The following is a 19,821-nucleotide window of genomic DNA, read 5'->3' on the forward strand; positions in this document are numbered from 1 at the left end:
GACTCCTCTTCAGAACCCTTCCAATAAATGCTGCCAGACCTGTTGAGTTTATCGAACACTTATTCTTTTTAATTCAGATTTCCAGCGTCTGCAGTATTTTGCTTTTATTTCTGTGGACAGAGTCCAATGTTTATCAGGTACTTGGGTGATGATAGATAGATAGATATGAGAAATGTGAAGCTCAATCCCTGGAACTGTTTCATTCATAGATGATTTTGGTTTAAATTTCAGGCTGTCAACGTCAGAAATTGAAAATAGAGTCCGAAATCTTGATCTTTTCGATGTTCTGAAAACCAACCAAGAAGCTTTTCATGAGCACATGTCAAAATATGTTTATCCTGGCATTGATGGTGTGGACCATGTCCGATTACTTTATTATTTTACTCTGCTGGAAAACTGCGGCTGTGCTGAATTTGTGAAAAAACCCATCAAACCAGACACTAACATAAAGCTTCTAAAGAAGTTGAAGGTCGTTACGCCAGGTATGATGGTCAATAGTTTAAAGGCTAAGTTTTTATCTCTGACTTGTGCACTTCAACTGCATTAAAAATAATATAACTACAATTTCTTTTTGCCGGACTCTGAATGGTGCATTCCATCTCATTAGACAATGATTTGTGCCATGATGATTGAGTTTGTGTTGGCCATTGCCTCTTGTGGCTCCGGAGCCCTTCTCTTGTATGGTGCACTCTGCTACATTTGCTGCAGGTGAAGACTGTGGGACTGAGAGTACAAATCCCAAACCTTTTCTTTCTCTAAGTCCACTTCTCAGTCAGTTTGTGCTTCTTTTGTTTCTGCTCACCTCTTCCAAAGCCCTTTCAAACAGTTAACTTCCAGATCTTAAACCTTCAGTGACTATGTCCCAGATTTGGAGGTGCCAGTGTTGGACTGGGGTAGACAAAGTTAAAAATCTAAACAACACCAGGATATAGTCCAACAGGTTCATTTGGAAGAATAAGCTTTCAAGGCGATGCCTCTTCGTCAGGTAGTTCATCAGACAATGAGGCAGCATCTCGAAAGCTTCCAAAAAATCTGTTGGACTATAACCTGGATGTTGTGATTTTTAACTTTACCTCCCACGTGTCAATGTCACTATCTGCTACCTTATTATCTCTCTTATGGATGTCCTTGTAGCAGACATGAAAACCCTAGCAATCTGTGCCCCAGTGGCCTATTTGCAGCACAAGCTCTCTGGGTTTATGGATACAATTTATCATGATGAACATGGACAAGTCAGTTGTTTTGTTTGCTTGCCTGGTGCAATGGATTCTATCCACTTCTTGAACAGAAACTGTGAACTTGAAACACTAATTGAAGCAAGTGGATTGTGGCTGGTCAGCTCTTCAGAATTCAGGGTATTCCAACTTGAGGTGAGGCAGTGGCTGAGCAATCAAACATGAGAGACTCATTAAAAGATGGACTGTCCTATCCAGGGCACAAACCTGGGCAAAATGTGTTGAGTGTTTGGACTGTCCATACATCAGAAACACACTCTCAACTCCCCCAGTTGAATCCGAAGCATTGCAGAGTATGATGTTGCATTGTTCGGTAGTAGGTGTCTCTGGAAAGATGAGTTATTCGGATATCAGTTTACCTTTGGACTGCACTCAAGATTTACTGATTTAACCTTCAGTTCTCCCAAGATATCTATTAGGAAGTGGAGCTATTCACCCATAGTTCAGAGTTAGTTTCATGAATGTCAGAATGCGTCACTTGTCAGTAGGCTTGCATGCTGCATGGAGTTCCTCTGAAGCCTTGGACTAAAGCTGCAAAGAATCCAGGTTCCATCTGTCACAAGAGAGATGCATAGCTGAATGAGATGGGGATAGGATTATTGAAAAATCATTATAGTGCCAAATTGTGATGACAATATAAATAAAACAAGTAAGCATAATTCATGACAGTGATGGTCTGGACATTCATTAAAACAAAAATAGATGTTTAATAAAGCATTACACAATAATGATCTTTGGCATTTAAATAATTATAGTGCATTGGAAAATGCAGACACCTTTAATTTACAGAATAGAAATAGTTACTGCACTGTACATTTTATATTAAACTCCATGAATTACATGGTGTCAGGTTGAGTTCATTGAACACTTGTGTTATTTATGAGTCATGTTAGGAGGGGATTGGGCTGTCTCTTAGTTAATTAGTTCTTTACCTCATTGGTAGAATGAGTTACATGTATCATGGAAGAAAAACCTAATAGAAAATTTCTCAATCTACTTGGAAATGTACAAAATAATTCTGGGCAATTTTATTTGATCAACGTATGGTGGAAACTTGGAGTCCAAAAGGATGTGGAACGTGGATTTTCAGAGTTATGTAAGTTGCTGGTAGTCGAGTTCTTTGTGCTTTTCAAATTCAGCAGTTGTTAATGGGGCAGTAAATGTATAATCTATTTTGCATTAAGTACATTCAGATATTATTTACATTCCATCTTTCTTTCTGCAGCATATTTCAGTCCACAGTTTGTTCTCCCCCACTAGATTTCCATTTTCCCTATCTCCATCTTGCCTTCCATCCCAACCCAGTCACACATTTAATGTTGTATTTGAAAAAAATAAATATTGCTCCAACTAGTTTCCTTTTAATATCTAAACAGTACTTTTAAACAGATTAAAGCTAACAAGATGAATCGTCACATTGCAAAATAATTGGTGGAATGAAGTTGGGTGTTAGAAGATAGCCATGCAAAATGCCAATGAACTATTAGGCACATGTGATTACCTCACCATGTCGGTGAACTTTGAGAGGGGAACAAGCCATAGTAAACCATTGTAGTTACAGCCTGTGGGTTTTTCTTAAGAAATCCCGAAATGCTTCAGACAAGTCAGTCTTCAAAGAGAGCTACAGGAAAAGATAGAGGTGGCTAGTCCTCATTTTAACCACAGAAAATGCTGGACCTCTTAGTCACCACACAAAATGTGGACGGGAATGTGCATTCAAACTGAAGAGTTTGTGTTCATGAGGATTTAACCAAGACTGGAAGATTCAGCTAACTTTAGGTAGAAAGCGTGGGATCGCTAGAGTAACCCTCACTCAAGAATCAGTTTGGGAATTAGGTGTTACCAGCTGGGAAAGGACAAAACAAGCCATTGGGAACTGAGAACAGCTTTGTACTAGTTTCTGGAGATTGAGATGTCTGCAGAAGAAGTGGAATACAACTGTGGACAGTGATTTTCTGTCAGTTAAAAGGTAAAAGGTGAATAGGAGATTTTTTTCTAGAATTTAGATTATAAGTTACCAACTGAGATTGAGTGTGTTATTTTTGGTTTGTTCATTACCGTAGAAACCTTTAAAAGTGAAATATTGTTATTTGATCTTCCTCGTCAACCAATGGGAATTGAAATATCCTTCTAAAAATTATTAGTCTCAATAATATCTCACATGAATTATATTTTGTTACTTTGGTCAATTAAAACAATCTCAATTCAAAGCTAAGTGTTGCAGATAATTAGTTTCTAATTGCTGTTCCATGTGTGCGCTGGCTTTATTTTCTTTCTTTTCTGTATCAGATCTTAATTACAAGAAGCTGATAGATGGAGACGCTGATCCTTTGGAATCTTTGGAGCCAGTTCTTAACAGCCATAATGTCTTATCAGTTTCTAAACTAGCACCCAAAATTCCTGGGAAAGGTGGCACAATGCTTTCAGCAAACCGCATCTATGCTACATGGCTTCGTAAACTTTTCTGGATTGGAGATATCCAGCTTATTAAAAAACCACCACAGGAAGAAGCTGAATGGTTGCATGCCTATGATACATGTGCAAAATATTTCGACAGGCTTCTCCCTGAAGATGTTATTGGACTAATAGATGACTTCACCTTTTCTGAAAATTCTGTGAACAAGGTAATGGAAGTTGTTTAATTTGATTGGCTGCATTCTGCATTCTATATGTTGACCCACAATCCCTCATGGAGGGAACTCCAAGATCTTGATCCAGCAAAAATGAAGGAACAGCGATACATTTCCAGGTCAGGATGGTGAGTGACTTGGAAGGGAACTTGCAGGTGGTGGTGTTCCAGGTATTTTTGCCCTTGTTAGAAGGGGGCAGGGTGTGGCTCATATATAGATTTCATTTTAGCTCTTACGAGAGTCTGAATTTTATGGAATATATATATATAAAGTCTTGATGTTTCTATAAGATCAGTCTAACTATCATGATGTAAAATTATTTAAATCGCCAGTCCTTTAAAATGAAAATGAAAGGCAACCAGTTTTGGTGTCCGTTTAATCAAGGGAACTTAATTTTAGCAGATTTAGGCACTGTTTGGTGACATTTCCCTCTGGTCTCTTTGCAAATACATGAGCTGATTTTCAAAACATATTTATCTCAGCAAAGTGCTCTACGTTCACAATATATTTGACAGCTCAAAGAGGCTATTAACTGGTTTTCTGTCTTTGTGTGTTTATGAATAGAAGTTTGGTTTTGAAAGTGATGCACCATTTGAGTGTTAAAAGTTTTGAATGGTTTTCATGAATGAGAGTTTTTAAAAAATATAGTTGAAGTTGTATTAGACTTGATTTTATTTCATCTTAACGTGAGTCAGAGGTCTGCCCATGGACGATATTGACACGAAAGGCAAGGTTGTTTGGTGCGTTGGTTTGGTATCAAGTCGTCCCCTGATACCTAAGAATTACACACAGGGCGTAGGATGGGGATGAAGGGTGATGGTGTGTGAGCATTGAAGTCGAGCGGGCTAAAAGATGTAACTGAACAGTTGGAACAAAGGCAATGGTAGACTTGTTAATTAACCTACCTCAGCAATTGGCCATTCCTTTAGCCACGGGGGGCTTTGAGGCTGGCAAGTCTGAATCATTCTCCAAGCACACACCCCTGGCTGCCCTACCCAAAAGCATCCAAGATTTACCACCCAGACATTTCGAACAAGACAGGTGTTGTGATGAAATTTCCCAATTCAAACCACCCATGTTAGTGGAGAAAATCCAGGGCTTAGGATCACTGAAAGGAACTGGGTTTTGTTGTCATTGCTGCTACAGAATCCAGACCATTACTCCTTAGAACTGGTTGTGCTTAATAGACAAGATTACTCAGTGCATTTCTTTTGTGTAATGTTGCCTGTGATGTGTAGAAAACTATATTTGTGACTCATCCCTTTAAGGGCATTTTGAGTACTTAAATTTGTATCTCTAGTCAAACACTGAATAATTCCCAGTTGAAGCATTACAAGTATAGGGCTAGTCAACACTTGCAGTGTGATTTCAATGCATACAACTGCACTGATTCCTATCACGTTAGGATACTTTACTTACACCGCCTGGATTGTTAAAATAACAACATGCAAGATTCTGTTATATGTAAATACAAACGAAATACAAGAGGACATTAAAACTATTATAATTATTATGATGGTTAAAAGGATCATAATGTCAGTAGTTCCTAATAATTGCATAGGACTCGGATTTTGGAACAACACTGAATGTTATTGTGAGCCTTCAATGTGTGAAATTGTTTTTGATAAATAGAACATGTTACCACCACACAATTTTAACAGGCTCACAATCAAAATGAAGATTACACGACTGTCGGCCAAATCTGACAACAGTTGTAGAAACTGTAAGATTGCATGAAGTATTAAAATAATGCCTGCAGAGAGATCCTGTCCAAACCTACTGACCCAATTATTTATGGTGCGTTCATAGACTTGCACGACATAAACAGATTTTTTTTTCGATGCAACAGACATTGCATGCAATCTGAAGCTATTACCATCCAATGACGTTCAACGTTACAACTAAAAGGCTATGCGCATCAATATCTTATTCATAAGGTGATCTGCAGACAATCATGAATTTAGGTGCTGCAGGTGTTCTCCATAACCAAATTTCATGCAATACTAACTCCTGATTTAAAAGTGTAAGGCAGTCCTTCAAAATTTCAATCATGCCATTAATGCAAGGGAGGCATTATTCTTATTTGTCTAAAGCCTGCCCAGAAATAATGCTGAACATTAACACATCCTCAGTGCCCTTATGTGTACCAAATGTTTATTGTCAAAATACAGATGATTTTTAAAATCACGTTTAAATGCTATACATTTAGAATAATTAATGTAATACTTATGTGAGTTGGAATCTTAAAATAACAATAGTTTAGTAAGGATGAATCGGTTCCACAAATACTGCCAGACTGCATTTTGTAAAATATTGTATTATTGGCTGAGTCTCTGTGATATTGCAGTCAAAAATATTTTTAAACTTTCTCCTTTCACAGTGTCACTGTTCTCAGAATTGTATTGAAAAGTAAGTGGCAAAATTGACTTGAATTGAATGAAAATTATTGTGTGGTGTCAAATAGGCTGTTAATTCACTGTTAAAAATCACACAATACTAGGTTATAGTCCAATAGGTTTATTTGTAAGCACTAGCTTTCAGAGCGCTGCTCCTTCATCAGGTGGTTGTGGAGCATAAGATCATAAAACACGGAATTTATTGCAGAAGATTGCAGTGTCATGTAACTGAAATGATATATTGAACAAACCTAGATTGCTGTTAAGTCTTTTAGAATGGATTGCAGGTTTCGGTTCATTAATATGTAAATCCCAGAACTTCTCTTAAGTCACCTTCTCAAGATAACTTGGGGTTTTATAACAAAAGGTTACATCCCAGCTCAGACAACGCATTAAAGGTGTGAGGTTAGAGTCTGTCAGTATCCCAACATTGAGTCAGACTGCTTCTATTTCCGACGTGGTATTTACAGAATATTAAATGGATTGAATGTAGGCATTGACTGCCTGCAGATTGTGCACTTTTTGAGCAAAATAGAATGTATCTGCAAATACAAATGAAACCAAAAAATTGTGTGTGTGCGTGTGTGAAAGCTTGGTAAAGTATTTGCGTGGGTGTGATGGAGTATCAGCTTGTGAGGGATTGTGTGCATGGGTGTGAGCGTGGAGGATGTATGTGTGTGTATGAGCGAGAGTGTGTGTGTGTGTGTGTGTGTGTGTGTGTGTGTGTGTGAGAGAGAGAGAGAGAAAGAGAGAGAATAGTGTAGTGCAGTCCCCTATAGTCAGAACCCAAGTCCCAGTTGAGGCCACCCTCATGGGTACCGAAATTGGCTATCAGCCTCTGCTTGGCCACACTGCATTGTTGCCTATTCCGAAGTCCACCTTGGAAAATGGTCACCCAAAGATAAGAGGCCAAATGTCCCTGACTGCTGAAGTGTACCCCGACTGGGAGGGAACACCTCTGTCTGGTGACTGTTGCATGGCGTCCATTCAGATGTTGTCGTAGTGTCGTGTGTGCCATGCCTTGGGGCGTCCTTGCCTGCAGCATATGAGAAAGACAATGTTGGTCAGGTCATATGAGTACCTGCCATATGGTCAGTAGTGTCCTCACGGGTAATAAGACCATAAGACATTGGAGTGGAAGTAAGGCCATTCGGCCAATTGAGTCCACTCTGCCATTCAATCATGGCCGATGGGCATTTCAACTCCACTTACCTGCGTTCTCCCCGTAGCCCTTAATTCCTTGTGACATCAAGAATTTATCAATGTCTGCCTTGAAGACATTTAGCGTCCCTGCCTCCACTGCACTCTGTGGGAATGGTGGTATCCATGTCGTCACTCTGACATGTCTTGCAGTGGTTAGCATGAGAAGGTTGTACAGTGTTGTGGTCGATGCTGTCCTGAAAGCTGGGAAGTTTGCTGCAAGCAATCATCTGTTTAAGGTTTGACAGTTGTTTAAAGGCAAGAAGTGGCGCTGTCGGGAAGGTCTTGGCGAGATGCTCATCCTCATTGATAATGTGTTGCAGGCTGTGGAAGACATGGTGTAGTTTTTTGGCTCCCAGAAAGCACTGGACAATGAAGGGTACCCTATTGGTTGCAACCTGTGACAGAGACATCAAATCACTGTTACCCTGTTCCGCTCTACTGCTGTTCACCAACTTTATCTACATAATATTTGAGATGTGTGGACTTTTTTAAAAATTACTTCTTCCACATGTGTACTCTCACACAAAAGCATATACATATCTCACTACCAACCAAATAATCAATTCAATAGCCATTCTGTGAATGCAGCAAATTTCCTCAGTTAGAAATTGGCTCAGGTTGTTTGTAAAGTGATAGCAACAGTTGATTGTTTTCATTCCTGTTATTGAGGTCATGTCTGCCATCTTGGATTTGTCTAAAGGAGGATTGACCTTTCAACCATTGTCGTGGCCTAAAGTATAGTTTTATGATTGTTGGGCTGAACATGGATGCCGCTGTACATAAATCATAAAAGTTACAACTGTGCATTACGAGCTATCATTAGTAAATATGTGCCTCATCTTTATACAGAGCAGATTCATAGCAAGGTTATTTCCATTCTTGTCTGTAACAAGAATGAGATTTTTGCCTCAACAGCAAAGCCTGTCAAACTTTTGACACAGGAACCCCTCTAGTCAGTTTCTTAGCATTGGTCAACTTGACAATTGCACTGAAAAGGAGTGAGCTATTGACACTTACATGAAGTATATAATTTAGAAAACGTTTTGATTTTTACAGTTAGAGTCATAGTCATAGAGATGTACAGCATGAAAAAAGACCCTTCGGTCCAACCTGTCCATGCCGATCAGATATCCCAACCCAATCTAGTCCCACCTGCCAGCACCCGGCCTATATCCCTCCAAACCCTTCCTATTCATATACCCATCCAAATGCCTCTTAAATGTTGCAACCTATGCCCTCTAGTTCTGGACTCCCCGACCCCAGGGAAAAGACTTTGCCTATTTATCCTATCCATGCCCCTCATAAATTTTGTAAACCTCTATAAGGCCACCCCTCAGCCTCTAACGTTCCAGGGAAAACAGCCCCAGCCTGTTTAGCCTCTCCCTGTAGCTCAGATCCTCCAACCCTGGCAACATCTTGTAAATCTTTTCTGAACCCTTTCAAGTTTCACAACATCCTTCCGATAGGAAGGTGACCAGAATTGCACGCAATATTCCAACAGTGGCCTAATCAATGTCCTGTACAGCCGCAACATGACCTCCCAAAGGCTAGATTATTAATTATTCAAGTATTTTAATATTGCAACAGATGTATAGAAACATCTAGATCTAGAGTGTATATTAGGGCCAGACCGTTCAGGAGAGATTTTAGAAAGTACTCTTACATACAGAGGATGGTAGTGGTTCGAGACTGTCTCCCACAAGTACAGTTCATGCTAGATTAGTTGTTAATTTTAAGGCTGTGATTGATAAATTTTTGATAAGCAAAGCTATTAAGGGATAGAGGCCTAAGGCAAGTGTATGGAGTTAGCCTGTGGATTGGCCATGATCTAATTGGCAGAACAGGCTCAAGGGGCAGAATGTGTGCCTATATTCCTAAATGAAAACTTAATAGACCAAGCTAATTAAAAATATTATTGTGACTTGTTTACAGAAAAAGATTTCTTATGGTTTATGAATATCTTAATATCCAGTTTCTTACTGCACATATTGAGATTGCCTGCTTCTTTCCTCCAAGTACAGTCATAAAGATAATGCAGTATATATTCTGGCTACAGCATTAGCTGTAAGGTGAGACTAATTTTGCATTGGCCTATACCATTCCTTTTAAAACTTTCTCCAAAAGGATAATAGCTGAAAACTGATAGTTATACTTAAGGAACATTATTGCTGAGGTTCTTGCTTTTATCTGGATAGTATTCTTTTAAGCATTTTTTAAAAAACACAGTTAAGCCTCTTATGATTGGGAGAGAAGTACAAGAGTTCATACCACAAAACCTAGAAACCTGACCACCTGCAGCATGTGATGATGCTGCTACTTCAACAAGGTTGTGTTGTCCTTGGTTTTTTTTTTCAAAAGTGTTATACAGGACAGAGTTGCTGAGATGTCTGGGTTATTTTCTTGAATAAGTTTTTAAGTATTAGAAAAAACACTTGTACAATGAAAGGGGAGTGGCCAGTTCTACCAGCTCAGCTCGGCTTTTCTGTGGGTTTTTTTGTGTTTTGGTTTTAGCAGTCTGGCTGCTCAGACCTGCTGATCAGTTATTAGCTGGGAATCCAAAACAAACAGCTCCATGGAAGAAGGTGTTCGATGCTGAATCTCTCTGCCATTTCTCTCTCTCTCTCTCTCTCTCTCTCTCTCTCTCCCCTGTAAGACCCTGTGTTTGAATTTACCTTTTTTTTAATCAAGGATTGTTTATAGTGATTGTTGCAGGTATTTGGAACAGCATCATTAAGTTGGAATAGTCTGGGTTTTTGGATAGGTTAAGTTATTCTGTATCCTGTTCTATTTTATTTGTGTTTCTTTCAGCATTCTGTAAATAAATTCTGTTTTGTTTAAAACCGGGGGGTTTTGACCAGCTGTGTCAGTCCTAGAATATCTAAATTACACCTGCTTAAAGAAACTAGAAAAATTAGGGTCCAGGCTGAAATGTTTTGAGGGGGTCTGGCCTGGTCCGTAACACTCCCCTCAGTTGCAAGGTGATGCATTTTTGGATGGACAAATTCAGGGGTGATTTATACAATAAATAGCAGAACCCTTAACATTTAGAGGTATCTGGATGTACAGGTCCACAGAGACTTGAAAGTGGCAACACAAGTGGACAAGACATTCAAGAAGGCATACTCAGAAATCTCACAATACCAGGTTATTGTCCAATAGGTTTATTTAAAATCACAAGCTTTCAGAGCAGTGCTCCTTCGTCAGATGACTTCACCTGAAAAAGGAGCAGAGCTCCGAAAGCTTGTGCTTTAAAATAAACCTGTTGGACTATAACCTGGTGCCTTAAAACTTATGACCTTATCCACCCCAGTCCAACACCGGCATCTCCACATGAAGAAAGCATATAGCATACTTTCCTTCATCAGTTGGGGCATCAAATATAAAAATAGACAAGTTATGATACAGCTGTAAAAAACTTTAGTTAGGCCGTATTTGGAATATTGCATGCAATTCTAGTCACCACACTACCAGCAGGGCATGGATGTTTTGGAGAGGGTGGAGAAAAGATTTACCAGAATGTTGCCTGGCTGAAGAGTCTTAGTTATGAGGAAAGTTGGATAAACTTGGATTGTTTTCACTGGAAAGATGGAGGCTGAGGGTCAACCTGATAGAGGTCTACAAAATTATGTGAGGATTACATAGGGTGGATACTAAGAGCCTTTTTCCCAGGTTGGAAAGGTCAACTACAAGAGGGCTCGGGGTCAGAGAGGGAAATTTTAGGGGAGAATTGCAGGGAAAATATTTCACACGGAGGTTGGTGGGTGTCTGCAATGCACTGCCACTGAAGGTGGTGGAAGCAGGCATGTTAGCAACATTGAAAATGTTATCTTGATAGACCTGAATGGGAGGTGAACAGATGGAAAATGTGCATTAAGTAGCAGATCTAAATAAGAACTCTGGATCAGCGCAGCCTTAGTGGACAGAAGGGCCTGTTCCTCTGCTGTATTGTATTGTGTTCATAGTCACTCTGTATGTGTATGATCATACTTAACTATTCATTCACAATAGTTTTCAGAGTAAAGCTGCATATTCAGTCTGTGTAGCTGCTTTATTCCTCAATCTATAACTTTCTTACTAATGTGAGAATATCCACCTGAGAAGATTAAGTAACTAAGTTGGCTATCCAAGATCAGCTCAGTTGTCACCTAAAAGTAGGTGCAATGCAGAATTAGGATCTCAGTTTCTGAGAGCCATGAGGCAGTGAGTTGGTGATCTCATATGATTTTGTGGTATTGATACCTATTCACTAGCGAATTGTAATCAATTTGCTGATATGGCAGAGACATGTCAAACAACTTCAATATTGGATACACATCAATAGAAACTTTACACTAAATTTCTAGTTTATTGCTAATAAACAAGTGCAGTTAAGTTGCATAATGTGATCTGCAGCAATCTACTAAAGCATGAAAATTAACTTGCATAGTGTTTTGTGCTTCAAATGAAAAACCTGTTTCATCTCCCCCACCCCCACCTCTCCACTGCCCTTATTGCGCATTCTAAAAGGGAAAGTGGAACACGAGGAAGTTAGGCACTAACTTTGAATATATAGTTTGAACTTCATTTTCTTTCCTTCTTGATTCATGCACCCCTTTTTTCATACTTCTGTGCACAACTCATTTATGTCAGAAACATATTTTCTTGTATGTGCTCACTTTCTTTCTATTATTTTGTCTTTGCTTTGCAGCTGCATGTTCAAGCTAGGTTGGAGATTACTAAAAGAGCAATGAAAGCAATCAAACAGGCCAGTGAGAAGCAGCAGAAGAAGGCTTTCGAAGGCAACATCCCACCTGCTTCAAATTCCCAAGTCAGCTATGAAGAGGCTTTGACTCATCTACAGCAATCATTTGCTCATCTAGAAACACTCAACCACAGCTTTGTGCACTCCCTAAAGGCTAACAAACAGGTAAAGCTAATCCTGTCCTTCACAACCAACTGCACAATGTTCATCTTCCATAAAAAGTGATTATATGACATGCACAAGGCAAACCCTTTAATCATAGCTTTGTGTATATAAAATGAAGGCTAGTTGTGCTTGGCAATCATATGTTGTTCATGTTTGTTAACACCATGATTGCTGTTGTGTTAAGTACAATAAAGGTCAATCACATTACTGACAATATAACTCTAACCTGAGGAATGTAAAAGCAAAGTCCCAACTAGAATTTTCCTCAATTCCACAAAAAAAAACAGCTCCATCATCAAGCTAGTTTAAAGCCCTGTATTCCTAGGTCTCCTTGGTGTCTTACTTTGTTGCAGTTTATGGAAGTTTGTACTGTAAATGTTTGTTGCTAAAATTCCCAACACTTTAGCAAGTGAATACATTTCAAAGGTGCTTGGCTCTAAAGCATCTGGTGACACAATGGAGTCACATACAGCACTATATAAATGTAAGTTTGTTCTTTAATTAAAAATCTGCAATTTAACAGCACTTTAAATATTAAAAAAAACCTTCTGCCTTTTATAATGGTATAACAGAAAAAACATTTGGAAATTGAACAACTAAAAAGACAATGCCAGAAATACTCAATCTAATAAACACCATCCCAATTGAACCCAAAATCCCCTTTCCTCTAGGACCCAACACCACCATCCCCCCCCCCGCCGCAAGACCCAACGCACTGCCCCCTCCACTCCTCTCCAAGAGACCCAAAACCCCACTCTACCTTCAGGTTCCAAAACACCCCTCTACACCTGGCACTCGGCACTCTGCCTATCTAGCACTTCCACTCTGCCTATCTAGCACTTCACCCACACGGACTCCGGACCACCTTTAAGCCAGCAGAGTTCGGACCCGAACAGGACAAACAGTACAGACTACAGATTCAAAAACACCAGCAACGGTTCTCCATCAAGATCCTCCGCTCCACGCTTGCAGCAATGCGCCGGTACCTAACCTCTCTACAGTCTGCCCTGCCTCAGCTGAGGGCCACACTCTCTCAGAATTGCAAAGGACCCACTCTGTACTACATCCTCAGGAGAATCCATACTCTCAACAAACAGTATTTCAATTCCATCTCAAACATCAAAAACTGTAAGTACAACAAACTTTTATCTACCCACCTCCATAACCAGCGCTCCTCAAACATTCCAGAAGATTCCCCTGGCCTCGGAAACACCATTAGCCATGTGGCTGATGCAGCTACCACCCCCACGCTGATTGATGATGTCACTTCTGCCCCCATCATGGCCACTCCCACAGCCACTTCCGGCCCTCACATCATCGCCGATGCCACACGCTCAGTGACTTCCGTCACCCCTACTGCCATGTCTGCCACCACCTCCGCTCCCACCAGCGCCACTCACCTGCATTCTGCTGACACGCCCCCCACAGACCCCACTGTCACTATCCCCACCCCCCAGAACCCCGAGGGGAACACTACCCCTGCTCATGACTCTACCCCCATTCCCCCCACCATCACACCCACTCCAGGTACTGGCTCCGACCCCACTCCCAGCTCTACACCTACACCGGCTCCCAGCCCTGCCGAGTTTTCACCATCCCCCCAGACCTCCCCCTCACTGAGGACGAACGATCAGTCCTTAGCAAAGGACTCACCTTCGTCCCCCTCCGTCCACGTATCAATGAATTTAATACACGCCGTGACATCGAACAATTCTTCCGTCGCCTCCGCCTCCGAGCTTACTTTCACAATCAGGACTCCCGCCCACCTTCCGAGGACCCCTTCGCCCACCTCCAACAACTGCATCCACCTGGACACCCCGCGCTGGCCTATTACCTGCCCTCGACCTCTTCATTTCCAACTGCCGCCGGGACATTAACCGCCTCAACCTGTCGACCCCCCTCCCCCACTCCAACCTCTCACCCTCACAACGCGCAGCCCTCCAATCCCTCTGCTCCAATCCTGACCTCACCATCAAGCCAGCGGACAAAGGGGGCGCAGTGGTAGTCTGGCGCACTGACCTCTACATCGCTGAAGCCAAACGCCAACTCGAGGACACCTCTTCCTACCGCCCCCTTGACCATGACCCCACTCCCCATCACCAAACCATCATCTCCCAGACCATACACAACCTCATCACCTCAGGAGATCTCCCACCCACAGCTTCCAACCTCATAGTCCGGGAACCCCGCACTGCCCGGTTCTACCTCCTTCCCAAGATCCACAAGCCTGACCACCCTGGCCGACCCATTGTCACAGCATGCTCCTGCCCCACTGAACTCATCTCTACCTACCTCGACACTGTCCTATCCCCCCTAGTCCAGGAACTCCCCACATACGTTCGAGACACCACCCACGCCCTCCACCTCCTCCAAGACTTCCGTTTCCCCGGCCCCCAACGCGTCATCTTCACCATGGATATCCAATCCCTCTCCACCTCCATCCGCCATGACCGGGGCCTCCAAGCCCTCCGTTTTTTCCTCTCCAGACGTTCCCAACAGTACCCCTCCACCGACACACTCATTCGTTTGGCCGAACTGGTCCTCACCCTTAACAATTTCTCCTTTGAATCCTCCCACTTCCTCCAGACCAAAGGGGTAGCCATGGGCACACGTATGGGCCCCAGCTATGCCTGTCTCTTTGTTGGCTACGTAGAGCAGTTGATCTTCCGTAATTACACCGGCACCACTCCCCACCTCTTCCTCCGCTACATTGATGACTGCATTGGCGCCACCTCGTGCTCCCGCGAGGAGGTTGAGCAATTCATCAACTTCACCAACACATTCCACCCTGACCTTAAATTTACCTGGACCATCTCTGACACCTCCCTCCCCTTCCTGGACCTCTCCATCTCCGTCAGTGACGACCGACTTGACACTGACATTTTCTACAAACCCACCGACTCCCACAGCTACCTGGATTACACCTCTTCCCACCCTACCTCTTGCAAAAATGCCATCCCGTATTCCCAATTCCTCCGCCTCCGCCGTATCTGCTCCCAGGAGGAGCGGTTCCACCATAGAACACACCAGATGGCCTCCTTCTTTAGAGACCGCAATTTCCCTTCCCACGTGGTTAAAGCTGCCCTCTAACGCATCTCATCCACATCCCGCACCTCCGCCCTCAGACCCAACCCCTCCAACCGCAACAAGGACAGAACACCCCTGGTGCTCACCTTCCACCCTACCAACCTTCGCATAAACCAAATCATCCGCCGACATTTCCGCCACCTCCAAACAGACCCCACCACCAGGGATATATTTCCCTCCCCACCCCTCTCCGCCTTCCGCAAAGACCGTTCCCTCCGTGACTACCTGGTCAGGTCCACGCCCCCCCTACGACCCACCCTCCCATCCTGGAACTTTCCCCTGCCACCGCAGGAACTGTAAAACCTGTGCCCACACCTCCTCCCTCACCTCCATCCAAGGCCCTAAAGGAGCCTTCCACATCCATCAAAGTTTTACCTGCACATCCACTAATATAATTTATTGTATCCGTTGCTCCCGATGCGGTCTCCTCTACATTGGGGAGACTGGGCGCCTCCTAGCAGAGCGCTTTAGGGAACATCTCAGAGACACCCGCATCAATCAACCAAATCGCCCAGTGGCTCAACATTTCAACTCCCCCTCCCACTCTGCCGAGGATATGGAGGTGCTGGGCCTCCTTCACCGCCGCTCCCTCACCACCAGACGCCTGGAGGAAGAACGCCTCATCTTCCGCCTCGGAACACTTCAACCCCAGGGCATCAATGTGGATTTCAACAGTTTCCTCATTTCCCCTTCCCCCACCTCATCCTAGTTTCTAACCTCCAGCAACTCGACTTGTCCGGACTTGTCCGACCTGCCCAGCTCCTTTTCCACCTATCCACTCCACCCTCTCTTCCCTGACCTATCACCTTCATCTCCTTCCCCACTGACCTATTGTACTCTATGCTACTCTCTCCCCACCCCCACCCTCCTCTAGCTTATCTCTCCATGCTTCAGGGTCTCTGCCTTTATTCCTGATGAAGGGCTGTTGCCCGAAACGTCGATTTTGCCTGTCCTCGGATGCTGCCTGAATTGCTGTGCTCTTCCAGCACCACTAATCCAGAATCCCTATCTAGCACTTGACCTGCCATCCACTTTTACTATCTTTTTTCAGGAGCTGACAAAGTGGTGGATTGTGATGTTGGATCTTTAAGGCACAGGGTTACAGCAGCTGATTGATGTAAATCCTGCACTATGAGAGACTTGTCAAATTTAATACAGAATTGACTGAGAGTCAGAAAATCTGTCCCGAGCTTGTTTTCAGACCCTAGTTCAAGAAACAAATCTGAAAAATATTATTTTCTGCTGTGGTTCTGTTCGCCGAGCTGGAAGTTTTTGTTGCAAACGTTTCGTCCCCTGTCTAGGTGACATCCTCAGTGCTTGGGAGCCTCCTGTGAAGCGCTTCTGTGGTGTTTCCTCCGGCATTTATAGTGGCCTGTCCCTGCCGCTTCCGGTTGTCAGTTTCAGCTGTCCGCTGTAGTGGCCGGTATATTGGGTCCAGGTCTATGTGTTTGTTGATGGAGTTTGTGGATGAGTGCCATGCTTCTAGGAATTCCCTGGCTGTTCTTTGTTTCGCTTGCCCTATAATGGTAGTGTTGTCCCAGTCAAATTCATGTTGCTTGTTGTCTGCGTGTGTGGCTACTAGGGATAGCTGGTCGTGTCGTTTCGTGGCTAGTTGATTTCGTGGATGCGGATCGTTAGCTGTCTTCCTGTTTGTCCTATATAGTGTTTTGTGCAGTCCTTGCATGGAATTTTGTACACTACGTTAGTTTTGCTCATACTAGGTATCGGGTCCTTCGTTTTGGTGAGTTGTTGTCTAAGAGTGGCTGTTGGTTTGTGTGCTGTTATACGTCCTACTGGTCAGAGTAGTCTAATGTAGTGTACAAAATCCCATGCAAGGACTGCACAAAACACTATATAGGACAAACAGGAAGACAGCTAACGATCCGCATCCACGAACATCAACTAGCCACGAAACGACACGACCAGCTATCCCGAGTAGCCACACACACAGACGACAAGCAACATGAATTTGACTGGGACAACACTACCATTATAGGGCAAGCGAAACAAAGAACAGCCAGGGAATTCCTAGAAGCATGGCACTCATCCACAAACTCCATCAACAAACACATAGACCTGGACCCAATATACCAGCCACTACAGCGGACAGCTGAAACTGACAACCGGAAGCGGCAGGGACAGGCCACTATAAATGCCGGAGGAAACACCACAGAAGCGCTTCACAGGAGGCTCCCAAGCACTGAGGATGTCACCTAGACAGGGGACGAAACGTTTGCAACAAAAACTTCCAGCTCGGCGAACAGAACCACAGCAACGAACACCCGAGCTACAAATCTCCTCACAAACTTTGAATATTATTTTCTTTCCAGGTCCTGTTCCAAAAATACTATCGGCTCTATGACCTTTCGAGATCTGAGAGTAGTAAACTGCACAACCTGGTGGTTACTATGGTTCTAGATGGGCAACCTCTTGATATAATGCAGCAGATGCTTCTAGTTGCTGTGGAATCTCAAGACATATCCCCTAAAGCTGTCGTGCAAGATGCTATACAGAGAGTTACAAATGTGCTAAGGTAGGCTTCCAAGCAGGTACATTTTGGTGTTCTGAATTAATTAGCTCAAGTTACCGAATATTTCTATACATGGGCTATTTAGCTATCTTTGCATACCAGCCCACGACATCTAGATTATGTTTAGTCAGAACCAGTGACATGGTGGTTATATCACTGGACTGGTAACCTATTGTCCTGGACTAAAACTCTGGATTAAAACGCCACAATGACAGCTGGTATCATTTAAATTCTATGAATAAAATCTGAAATATAAAACTAGTCTTGGTGATGATGACCATGATAGCTAATATTGATGTTGTGGTGTTCATCAAGGAGGAAGATCTGCCAACCTTATCCTGTCTGACCTACATATGATTCCAAACTAGACAAAACGGTTGACCCTTAATTGCCCTCTATGATGGCCTAGCAAGCCTTATGATATTTATGAGAATAGATTATTTGTATTTGAATAAGGTGGGATAACAGGAATCATATGCTTATTTTTTAAATCATGATTTTGTATTGCTTTTCTGTAGTCTGCATTGTGCATTTAACATCGTTGATCATTCTCTCTCATATAAAATTCTCCTGGGTATTTTAATTTTTTCCCCACTGTGTTACTGCAGGCAGTGCGAAGTTTATACCAGGACAATGTTTGATAATCGTTACTGTCAGAATATGCTGTTGCTTTAATCTATTTGCATTTTAACTAACACAAAAGGCTTTAAGCGATGAATGACTTAGGTATTCAGAGATCTTGATCACTACCTCTGATTGTTTGCCTATTGTTTTTTTAATTATTGTGACACAAACTTAATTTTAATTGTGCTGAGTTTGCAGCAATCATTATACAGACTGAAATAAATATGCAACAGAGAAACTGGCTATTTGATCCAATAATGCTCTGTGCAAATCCCTTCCCATTCTTCTTCTTTTGAACTCTACTTGCGTAACTCCCGCGCTCTCATATGATTACCTGACTTCATTTTAAATACATTCTCAAAATATCTTCAAAGCACCTTACAAACCTGTATCATCTAGATGGCCAAGGGCAGCAGGTGCATGGGAGCATCACCATATGCAGGCTTCCCCTCAAATTGCACACCATCCTGACTTGGACCTCTATTGCCATTCATTCAAAGTAGCTGGGTCAAAATCCTAAAGCACCCTCCCTGACAGCGCTGTGGGTGTCCGTACCAAACCCCCAGACTGCAGTGGTTCAAAAGAGCAACACACCGCAAACATCTTTAAGATCATTAGAGTTAGGCAATAAATGCAGATTCAGCTAGCCATCCCATGAACAAATTAAACAAACGCCCTTACTTATTCATCTAAACTAGTTTCTGTTTTAGGGAGTTCAAAATTCTCACTTACTTTTACCTCTACTGATCAGGAAGTTTCCCATGCTTTCTCTATTTAACTATCTTTGTTCTAATGGCCTCTATTTTTACTTTTCCTGCTGTGAGAGAGGGTGGAAATACTTGTCTGTCAACTCTGTCAATATTTTTCAAAATTAGGTTATGTTCACCGTCAAAAAAGAAAGGAAATCCAGCCTGTTCATCGTTCCCTGATTAATATAGTCTTGTATTCCAGGTATCACCTTTAATGAATCTGTCTTTTTTCCATCTTTTGACCCAGGATCTACATAGTGCTCCTTGGGTTGGATTTGCAACTCACCCCCCCCCCCCCTCACAATCTGCCAGCTGGTTTGAAGGTTGGCAGGACACTTAAACGTCCAGGCAGTGTATAATGTGTAGGTTAGGTGGATTGGCTGTGTTAAACTTCCCACAGGGTCTGTAGGTATGCATACTAGGTGGCTGTGTCATGGGAAATATGGAGTTACAGGAAAAGG

The 19,821-nt window shown here is 42.6% G+C and overlaps 1 protein-coding gene across 6 annotated transcripts in view; it reads left to right on the forward strand.

The window, feature by feature from the left end:
• The window catches only part of nbas (NBAS subunit of NRZ tethering complex), a 264,693-nt gene that overhangs the window by 196,782 nt on the left and 48,090 nt on the right, over nt 1-19,821 (forward strand). For all 6 annotated transcript variants that reach the window (XM_087977600.1, XM_087977595.1, XM_087977597.1 and 3 more), the window contains 4 exons: nt 232-482; nt 3,525-3,859; nt 12,152-12,370; nt 17,788-17,990. In XM_087977600.1, the coding sequence (XP_087833726.1) occupies nt 232-482; nt 3,525-3,859; nt 12,152-12,370; nt 17,788-17,990 (1,008 nt within the window). The remainder of the gene's footprint in view (nt 1-231; nt 483-3,524; nt 3,860-12,151; nt 12,371-17,787; nt 17,991-19,821) is intronic.

This window comes from Chiloscyllium plagiosum, unplaced genomic scaffold (assembly GCF_037043375.1).
Source record: "Chiloscyllium plagiosum isolate Xiang-an unplaced genomic scaffold, Cpla_swu_hap1 HiC_scaffold_3, whole genome shotgun sequence".
NCBI classification, from domain to species: domain Eukaryota; kingdom Metazoa; phylum Chordata; class Chondrichthyes; order Orectolobiformes; family Hemiscylliidae; genus Chiloscyllium; species Chiloscyllium plagiosum.